General features: G+C 38.3%; 1 protein-coding gene across 8 annotated transcripts in view; it reads right to left on the bottom strand.

The window, feature by feature from the left end:
- Positions 1 to 10,921, bottom strand: part of LOC143487067 (uncharacterized) — a 51,517-nt gene continuing 40,596 nt past the window's right edge. For 4 of the 8 annotated variants that reach the window (XM_076986383.1, XM_076986382.1, XM_076986384.1 and 1 more), the window contains 9 exons: positions 8,099 to 8,294; positions 7,898 to 8,007; positions 7,712 to 7,803; positions 7,457 to 7,501; positions 7,324 to 7,353; positions 5,269 to 5,331; positions 5,033 to 5,068; positions 3,657 to 3,892; positions 2,722 to 3,091 (listed from right to left, as the gene is read on the bottom strand). In XM_076986383.1, the coding sequence (XP_076842498.1) occupies positions 2,780 to 3,091; positions 3,657 to 3,892; positions 5,033 to 5,068; positions 5,269 to 5,331; positions 7,324 to 7,353; positions 7,457 to 7,501; positions 7,712 to 7,803; positions 7,898 to 7,935 (852 nt within the window). In that variant the 5' untranslated portion in view covers positions 7,936 to 8,007; positions 8,099 to 8,294 and the 3' untranslated portion in view covers positions 2,722 to 2,779. Of the gene's footprint in view, positions 1,913 to 2,721; positions 3,092 to 3,191; positions 3,239 to 3,656; positions 3,893 to 5,032; positions 5,069 to 5,268; positions 5,332 to 7,323; positions 7,354 to 7,456; positions 7,502 to 7,711; positions 7,804 to 7,897; positions 8,008 to 8,098; positions 8,295 to 10,921 lie in introns of those variants that run through there. The other 4 variants (XR_013123889.1, XM_076986386.1, XM_076986385.1 and 1 more) reach the window with 4 other exon arrangements.

Below are 10,921 nucleotides of genomic sequence, written 5' to 3'. Positions count from 1 at the left end.
ATTCAATAAATGTTGAATAAACAACTTAGGCAAACACAAAATCAACTCTATCAATCAAAAGTTAAATGCAGTACAATTGATTACATGTTTTTTTAGGTGATTCAATGTTGATTCAAGCCATAAAACAATTTCATATGTAAAAATACCCTCTCCTCCACAAAGTAAAACTCAAAACACAACTCAGTTGAATTACATTGCTTTATTTTACTAACCAAACCAAACTTTTATATAACACAAGTAAACAATCTTCACGTGGTGTGATTCAGAATTTTAGATGAAAACATACAAAAAAAAAAAAACCTTCAGATGTTCATCATCTGCAGAGTTGTATAGTAACGAAGTAGAACTACTTCACTACTGTACTTAAGTACTAAAATGCTGTATCTGTACTTTACTGGAGTATTATTTTTTTCTCCTACTTCCACTTTTACTTCACTACATATTTTCCATCAGTTTAATACTTTTACTCCGATACATTTTTTACGTGCTGTATAGTTACTCGTTACAATTATAAACATGTTAGCTGGCGCTGTCACCGGGTCAAGCGATCAGGCTGTCTTATGAAAACTGCGCATGCTCCGGTCGCGTCTCGTTTACTCTGCTGCTGCCTTCACTCAACACTTGATCTTCGTAATCTAGGTTCACTTGACACGTCGTGACTGCCGCAAGGGTCCGCGCGGCAAAAATGACGCAATCGCGGTGGCTCCGCCCAGTATTTTCTAGCACCTTCAGCTTATACACATATACTCGAAATTATTCCAAATAATTTGTTTTTTATCTCATTAAAAGAGATGGTACCGTGTTTGGTAACAGCAGAAGAGCAGCATAAGTGCTGCATAATAAGCTTGTTGGTGTTTTAATGTACATATATTGGCACCTTCCACACCTTCAACATCGAGTGATCGTGGCGGTCAGGGTGAGGAAGGAGACCACCCTGGCCCTACCTAGAGAAAGTGTTTGCGTTTGCTGGAGTGAAAGTAAATTCCTATAGGATGAAGTGCCATCTCTGACTCCCTAAAGAGGGTGAAATATTGGCCTTCAAAAATTCACCTTCGAACTTGAAGAAACACATCAATGTAAGTTATAAATATAACGCACAGAATATATCTTTGCTAACTAAACTAATTATGTTCATGACGTGCTGCAGTATTCACTTAACATTAGCTGGCAGTCGGCGATGTTGTGTTTTTAGCAACAGTAAGCCATGTCTCTTTTCATGCTGACTAATCATGTGCCCATTTTTATAGTGTTTTTATAGGGTAAGGGCATTTATTGGGGGTAAACGCAGGGCAGTAGGCTCATCCTCAGTATCTGACGAACGGTTTTTACGTCCAAAATACAACTCATTTTCTCAGTTAAATTAAGTCGAACTTGTACTTCTGCTTCAAACATACGACGTAGCGGGACATAGGTTATCTGTTTTTTGTGTACGAAGTGTTAAGCCCAGTTTTTTTAAGTTGCTACTTGTTTGTACATACAGAACATACAGTGTTTGTGGTCTTTGACATCTTTGATTTGTAAGACATATATAAAAACAATTCATAATCAAACTTTGATGGCTTTCTTTAATTAGATCAAAACACAATACTTGTACTTTTTACTTTCAGTACTTGAGTAATAAATTTTAGAAAAAACTACTTGCAATACTTAAGTACAAAAAATGCTGAATACTTCTGTACTTCTACTTAAGTAAAGTTTTTAAAGAACACTCACTTCTACTCAAGTAAATTTTTTGATACTTTTACTCAAGTATGGGTCTCTAATACTTTATACAACACTGATCATCTGACACTGTATCAATTCTTCTTCCTGGGACTGCCACCTTCTCTTTCGGGTGCATAGCGCAGCCACTTCATAACAACATCTGAGAAGGTCAGCAAGGTCAAACCTTTATGTTGTTGGCAGGCTGCAGCTAAAAGCAGACAATAAAAAAATAACACTTTCAGGTTACGTTCAGTCTCTTAGGAATATTCATTCAAATAGCAAATGGTTCACTACAATGGGCACTACAAAATATACTATGAAATTGAATAAAACCAATAAGAGTGACAGTATACCAGTGCCAGTAATACTAGTACATTTCCTGTAGTTTATAACACCAATATAATATCCTGATCCTTAGTTATATTTTATATGAATGCCACAAGAGTTGCTGGCTCACATGAGGTGTGGAAGGTAAAAGGGTTTACTGTTCACTGTTCAGTTTTTGAATTTTTTTCTCAGCTTGAGCAAACCATTAAACATTATCTCATGTCTGTACACACCACAATGGTTCAAACTCAAATGAATGTTGAGTTCATTCACTCTCTCTACTTTGCACTGAAAATAACATTGTTGACAGTCTGGTGTTTGATGATGTAATAGATTATTATGCCACTTCTATAGACTACTGACTGAGCAGTACTGACTATGGCTATAAACAATTAATGAGTATGACTTAGATACTGATCAGCAACAATAATAGTAATTATTTACTGATTGTGTCTGTCGGTCTGTGAGAAATTTACATTTACTGTACTGTATGAATTTTTTCAGAGGTGTCATTTTCAGGTTCAGAAAGTAAAAGTCCTCACGAGGATTTTGCTCAGGCTTCCTGGATTGTGTTGATTCCACAAATTTTACCTGGATTGCACTAATTAGAAAATCTAGCAAGCTTGAGCAAAGTCCTGGTCAGGACTTTTACTTTCTGAACCTGGAATTGACACCTCTGAATTTGTTTAGTGTTCTGCAGCTCTGAACTCCCGAATATAACCGAACTCAACAATTGTTGGCTTGCATTTTACTTTAGACTGAAAATTGCAGGTGCAAAAGGTTGGGACGACAAAGGGGGCGTTGAATTTTTTTTGACCTTGGGCACGTTGCAGCCTAAAGATGTCCATGCCTGCAAGTGGAAAACTGGGGAGATAAGAGATAACACCTGTAAAGACCTACCAAATATGCAGTCTTTCAAGATGGTGTCTTTGAATGGCATTTTACATCCTTTCCCAGCCCAATTAAACTGACAAGCCAATTCATTTGTCAACGATGACTGCAAAATGCGGCGTATTGTTGTCTCTGGTGTTCCACCACCCACAGCAGCAAATTTGGACACCTACAAAATCAAATATTAAATAAACATTGGTTTCTTTAGTTTCAATTAGCTCTGTTTGTAATTATACGTGGTACATTTTGTAAAAATAACACATACATACAGTGGGGCCAAAAAGTATTTAGTTGGCCACTGATTGTGTAAGTTTTCCTGCTTAGAGAAATGAGAGAGGTCTGTAATTTTCAACATGGGTAACTTCAACCATGAGAGACAAAATGAGAAAAATCCAGGAAACACTGTAGGATTTTAAAATAACTTATTATTTTAGTATTTGGTCACCCACAAACAAGCAAGATTTCTCGCTCTCACAAACCTTTAGATTAGCTCAAGAACAGTGCGTACAGAGCTTCATGGCATGTTTTTCCATAACCAATGGCAGTTGCATCCAAGCCTTACATAATTAAATGCCAAGCAGGCGAGTGGACACCTTTGGCAATGTAGTGCATCTCTGCATATTATGCATTATCTATGCCAACAATTTCAACTTTGAAAATGTGTGTGTACGTGTTATATTACTATTGAACGTACTAAAAAATGAGGTGCTATACTATGACTGATGAGTACTTACGGTTTTTCGATGGACTGCTTCAGTCTGAAGTTGTCTCTCTGCTTCTTCAAAATCCTCCACAGTCTTCAAGGGCAGACATAAAGCAGCACCCAGTGATTCCACGCTCTCATTCTGTGTTCCAAACCATTGTTTAATTTCTCGAACATCCTTCTGGAGTGTCAGGATCTCCTTTCGAGCTTCTTTTATGTCCTCGCGGATATTAACCAAAATGTTCATCATTTTATTAACTGCTATGTCTGAAACAATAACCAAACAAGATTATTATCCTAAATGAACAAAAGGGCTACCACGTTTGTTTATATAAGCTATTAAGATATTAAATATACCTTTAATTGTGACGCTGGGCGGCGGTAGACGGACGAGACACAGAATCACATTAAATAGACAAACCACATTAACCCCAGGTGATTACGAGACGATTCACAGGTGAGACGGATTATCACATGACATAGCCATCACCACGAAATATCCACAGACGCAGACGATGCACGTAGACTACGTAAACACACGCCCAAAAGGGAGGGGCCGGGGTCCTCAACGTGACATTAATATTAAATCAGACAGATACAGAATAGCAAGTATAATGTGAATATCGTAATAAAGGAAAATATGCATAACAGTAGTGTTACTAAGGTGCAGCCTAATAAGCTATAGATTTGAACATTTTGATCAGTGTTAGCTTATGTTAAATAATTTAGCCTTCCTGCTGTCTCTGTGAGGTAATGGTATATTGCAAGTAGGGATGTCCCCGATCCAATCACCTGATCTGAAATCGGGATTGATCTCGTAAATTTCAAAGGATCGGAATTGAATGAAAACGATTCGGATCATTAATGTATAAAAAATTTATATAGTTGCATCATAGAGGCTCTATGATGCATATTCAGTGTAGGCAACGAGTCTTCTAGTACTGTACATTTCTATTAGTGGGCATATCGTTTCAGACAATGTTTGTGGTAGTGAGCGGAGCCGTGAGCTGATCGCAAAAAATATATATATAATACTTTTTTTATTTGGGACACTGCTGCTAAATGACAGGTAGGTAGGTAAATCAGGCACAGTGCCTCCAGTAAGGCATCAGAGTGGTCAAATAACCGACACTTCTACTGTAAAAATAGTGCTGTCAATTCCAGGTGCCGCGATTAAAAGTCCTCACCAGGATTTTGCTCAGGCTTCCTGGATTGTGTTGATTCCACTAATTTAACCTGGATTGCTAATTAGAAAATATAGCAAGCATGAGCAAAATCCTGGTGAGGACTTTTAATCGCGGCACCTGGAATTGACAGCACTAAAAAATAGCTTTAACTTAAGAAGTGATTTAAAATCAATCTGTAATATGTAGTCTTTAAACTCAGATTTTAAAACAAGTATCATACCTTTCAGGACTTGCCTTGACCCTGGCCATATCGGATCTGCTCCCACAAGATCATATTGAAGAACAATCATTAAAATTGTAAAACTGTGATGAATTTAAATAACATACTGATTTTGAACATTTCAATAATTAAACAATAACAGGTAAAGCTTAAACCAAAATTTAGGTTGGATAAAATGTATAGGGCTTTAAAAGAAATAATATCTAAAATATCAAATTAATTAGTTCATTATTTACCATTTCTTTCATATTCTGGGACTTGCAGTGTATGGTACACTGGGTTGCTGCTGCCTTGGGAGTCTAACATGACAAACAAAATGTCACCAAGTACCTTCTAAGACTTTTAAATGGACATTTAATTAATTAAGTTCATTAACCATTAAAACACTGCTCAGACCAGTTTGTTGAACCCAAACCTGTAAAGCAGGCGTACTCAACTAAATTTGTCCGCGGTCCAATTTTGGCAGATACCTGTGCCCTGAGGTCCGGTGCGGCGGGGGTGGCGAACGTAAGTTGTTGAGTGGGGGGGGGGGGACGGTGCGCGAACGGTGGAGGCGTTTATACTTTCGCGAGCGTCACTGCAGTGTTCTCCGAAAAGATAGGCGTTTTGTCCGAAACGATATGTGGTAGAAACACCCCTCAAAACAGGGGAATGAACATTTACCTGACCAATTTTAATGTTGCTATATGTTTCAGGTTTGAAAAGTGCTGGAATTTAGGTTAAAGTACTTTAAAATGCTTGAAATTGTAACTACTTGGTTTCACAACAAATAGCTGTCTGACTGAATAGTTCTCTTGTATTAGGTTAACAAATATGAGCCTCTTGTAATTCCAGGACGAAACATGAGAGAACGTGAAGACGTGAAGATTGGGCGTTTTTTAAATAAACAACCATTAAATAATGTGATAAAAAGCGAATTATTTCGAGTATATGTATAAATATTTAACTTAATTATGTTTAACATGCTGGGAAATATTGAAATGGACCTTGAAAGTGACGTACAAGTGATTTAATTCCACCTTATAAAGGTGTATGAACCCTGAAAACGTGACTTTGTTCATTGCGCTGAAGCGCGGCGCGAAGTTACAAAATTCGAGAGGTGCACGACCTCTCGAACCGACAGCGCGCGAGACACTCGCGCACACGCGGAGCCACAGCGATTACGTCATTTTCGCCGCGCGGACCCTCGCGCCGCTCGCGAAGCGTCAACCAGGCAGGCTTGTTGTTGAGCGGGGTGGCGAACGTAAGTTGTTGAGCGGGGGTGGCAAACGTAACACTCGTGACGGAGTGTTTTTTCAATAGCCCTGAAATAAATGCTACGGTTTTGTTTTGGTCCGTATCCAGATAATCAGGAATGAGATTGGGTCCGGACAGGACTGCGTTCGGGTCCGGATCCGGACCGCGGTCCGCCAGTTGAGTACCCCTGCCAGAGCCGGAGTGGCTAATCGGGAGATTCGGGAGGATTCCCGATGGGCCGGCTCATGTCAGTCTCTAGTTTGGGCCGATTGGGAGGGAAAAATTATTTTGGGCCGGATTTGGGCATGAAACTCCCGGGCTGAAAAAGTGTCCCACTCCGGCCCTGACCCCTGCTGTAAAGAAAAAGGTAAATCAGTTTATTTTAACATTTCTAGTCTTATTTCTGGTTTTGGCTCATCACTCACACTTCATTTCTGCAATTAAGGTAGAGTTAAGGTAGGATTTTCTTGATTATTCATTATATCATATGTAATTCTAATGGAATTGCACTGGGGCACAGGTGAGATAGTGAAAACATGTCTGAGTGAGTGGAGTGAGTTATTTGCCTGAAGCATTGTTTTGTTTGTTTGTTTTGCATCTGTATACACAGGATTATTGTTATTTCTTGTTCTTTATCACCATAACACTTTAAAGTAATTTTGTCCACAATGTATTTTATACAATGTATTTTTTAGCAATATATGCATGTGATGATACAATATTGTCACGATACGTTGCCCATGATAAAGATGATATAACAATACTGTGATTCTGATCACTGTGATCAGATCAGATTTTTTGGTAAGAATTATTATTCACAAACATTTAATGTTTTACTGCCAATATGTAGCAAAATGTAACAACTGCTAATACTACTCTTTGTCACAAATTATTTGCAAACAGTGACATGACATCTACATTTCATTTTGAGAAATTACAATTTAATCTGTCAATTATATTTTTGCAAACTTTGAATGCCGTTATGATCATATATACCGGAATATCACTCAAGTAAAGAAAACAGACACAACTGCTACTCAATAACAATAACTTACCATTTGACAGCCACTGTTCCCAGAATGATCCTGCACAATGAATAAAAATTCATTCATACATTTTGAACAGCTTTATAAAATATGTAATTTTTTAAAAAGAATTTGAATAAAATAACAATAATACAATTCTAACCATTATTTGATCTTTGTTCCTGTGCCGTATATCCCGGGCTGACTTCTAATGAGACAAATCAAAGTTTAATACTATTACACTGAAGAAGTAGACCTTGTTGTACCTTAGTTGTTGAACTACTTCTTCAGCATATGATGTGATGTGGTGTTACAAGCCAACTTTGTATTAACCGACAGCTGCTCCAACACTGCTCAGTAATGGACAAAATCTGTGAAAATATTCACTGGTTTCATTTAATTTAAAAAAGAAAGGTACCTGGCAGCACTACTGGAGGAGGCTTGGCTAACGGTCTCCTTTTTGATTCCCCAGGGTCCTCATCAACATAGTCACTGTAACGAGTATTAATCCTGAACACAATATTTGACCGTTATGTGAATGATCAGATTCCCAGCATACAATGGCAAAAAATAAAACAGAAGTCAGAGAAAGTTACAAATGCACCTCATTTTCCTTTTTTTTTCGTTCTTCTGTATCCTCATCTGACTGCAGGTCTGATGTGCAGCAACCTTCTTCAACTAATTTAAGACGGCTGTGAGCCATTTCATAGGTATCTATAAAAAATATATATAGAAAATTGAATAAAAAAACTGATAAAACTGGAAAGGTATTCAAAATTCTCTCAAATGCATAAAAAGTCCTCACCACAAGTTACTAGACATCGCACATTGTCATGAACAGTCCAGTCAGGTCTGGATATTTCTCTTTGTCTGACAGATTTTTGCAGCTTTTGGCTGTTATAGGGTGGCCATGAACATTTGTCACCCTTGAGCCAGCAGCTAGGCACAATGGCAGTACCCCTGTCCTGGAACTCCACCACACAATATTGTTTGTTTACCATCTGAAACATAGAAACACATGAAACAGGAACTGGATAACTGGTAAACAGGAAACTTCAAATTAGGCCTCTTTCCTCCTTCATTTTTAGAGAACACCAGTGTGAAATGGACTTGGGATGTAGTGAAACATGAAAACCAGTAGGAATCTCTTACGAGTATCCCACCTTTTATAGCATTCCAAAATACAACTCTATTAGCCGAGGCTAACAACAGGCTCACAATGCTAGCAATAGTGGAATTGCATTGTTTATGCAAATATCACAATTTTTCCACCATTCGAAGGTTTGAGGAAAAAAAACTTATATAGCTAGTTATGTTATAGCTAGTTATAGTTATAGTTAGTATGTTCAACATGGCCTGATGTACCTGATAAGCTAATAACTATTTCATTTTCAAATTGTCTTTAATAATTTAGGATTGTAGGACTGTAAGCTATAATGAATGAAAATCCATTTAGCTAACTAGCAGTTAACTAGTTAGCTAGAAGGTGGACGTTGTGGATAGCCAGAATTTAGTACAATACTTTATGATGGTAGTTTAAAGCAGTTTCTTAACCCTGGTCACTGCCCTAAAATTGTGTTTTCTCCACTGGAGCCAACTGATCAGCTAATAAACAATCCTTTATTGAGTTTACACAGCACAGCATATCACCACTTACTTTATCAAGTGCTTTTAAAAGAAAACTTTAGAATATGCATAAATGAATGTTGCAAAACATAATTTACTTTTAATAGTTGAGGGTTAGGGTTTGTTAGAGTTTGTTCAAATCTCAAGTATTGTGGTGTAATTTATTTCCTAATACAAACAAAGAGAACTTGAGAGGAGAGAACTGGAGAGGAGAACAGACAACAGGAGAGGAGAGCAGAGCACAGGAGAACAGAGACCTGGGGCCTCATTTATAAAGGGTGCGTACGCACAAAAAGGGGCCTGAAATGTGCGTGCGCATCATCTCATGTAAGATCTGTGATTTATAAAAAAATACTTGGCGTGAAAACAAGCGTATATTTAAGCAAAGTTTGAGGCATCCGTATCCCTTCAAAAGATTGCGGAGAGAGCGGGAATTAGTGACATCCATGTGGTAAGGTAGGGAATTTCAAGTAAATGCACAAGCCTTCATTCCTTCCGCTTATTAGTTCATAGTGCATAAATCAAGAGTAAGGACGGAAGATTAAGGAAAATTAAGCATCACTTGTTCAATTATGTTTTTGGTCTGCATGTATAGTTTATGTATGTATTTTATTCTGCATTATATGTATTATCTGTTTTGTCTCACAGTTTTAAAATCTTATTATTATTATTATTGCAACAAATTATACTGTATAATAAAGAGAGAGGAAAGATGTTAAGGGCTGGTAATAGTTGCATATAATTACGAGCATAAACAGCTGTACGTAATGGCATAAAATAGCAGCTCCTAGCCAACCGACAAATACGGCGACAACGTGTTTTCAGAGATCAAGAAGATTTTTTTGCGAATGATGATGACTGGTTAATGAGCCAATTTAGGTTTCCAAGAGCCATTCTCATGGAACTGTGTGCTGAGTTGGGGACAGATTTACAGAGACCCACGTTATGGAATCGGGCTGTACATGTCCACTTACAGGTGCTAACAACCCTTGGATTCCTGGCGACAGGTAGTTTTCAGAGAGAATTAGCGGACAGGTCAGGAATCTCTCAACCATCTTTAAGCTCCATAATGCCAGCTGTATTAGTTGGCATAATCAGATTGACAAGTCAGTACATCAGATTTCCTTACACTGCAAATGAATAGGCTCAAATCAAAGCGCAATTTGCAGCAGTGGCCAGTTTCCCCAATGTAATCGGAGCAATTGACTGCACTCATGTTGCTATAAGAGCGCCAAGCCATCAACCGAAAGCAGTTTCATTCTATAAACGTACAGGTTATTTGTGATGCGACCATGGTTTTAACCAATGTGGCTGCTCGATAGCCTGGAACAACACATCCTTCCTTGCCTCTACCTCCAAAACAAGGGCCTCTACTTCACATTCTTCGAAATTCCGCTTCTTTGGCTTGCGTTCCTCCATTATCACACTCAGAATGAATGGGGAATCCCACATTTAAATATTCATTGCGTGATTTGCATGGACCTTTTATGGGTAAATGTGGGCGGTGCGGAGGCGGAACGCGAGGCTGGGTCACCTGCGCACACTTACAAGCAGGTTGTGATTTATAAAGAGGAAACAGCGTTCCAAGTGTGCGTACGCAAGCGTTTTAAAATCTGAATTTTTTTGGGCGTACGCCATTTCCTGTTTTTTGTGCGTGCGCACACTTTCACTCCAGAAGCTACGCAGAGTTTTATAAATGAGGCCCCAGGGGCCTCATGTACAAAGACTTGCATGGATTTCTTACTAAAAATTGGCATACGTACAAACCCAGAAAATGGCGTACGCATAAAAAAATCCGGATGTATCAAACTGTGCGTACGCCGGAATCCACGCACATTTCTTTTGTACATCCCAATCAACGTGGAATTAAGCGCACACGGTGACACGCCCCCCTATAAATATGCAAATTCATTTAAATTTGCCCTGCACCGGAGAAGTTTGCTCTCTGATCTATCACAAACCATGTCTAAACGGGGAAAAAAGAGGAACTTCACCGAATGTG

Source organism: Brachyhypopomus gauderio, unplaced genomic scaffold, assembly GCF_052324685.1.
Source record: "Brachyhypopomus gauderio isolate BG-103 unplaced genomic scaffold, BGAUD_0.2 sc46, whole genome shotgun sequence".
Classification (NCBI taxonomy): domain Eukaryota; kingdom Metazoa; phylum Chordata; class Actinopteri; order Gymnotiformes; family Hypopomidae; genus Brachyhypopomus; species Brachyhypopomus gauderio.
The sequence above is the reverse complement of the archived record's forward strand: the minus strand, read 5'-3'. Positions and strand labels throughout refer to the sequence as shown.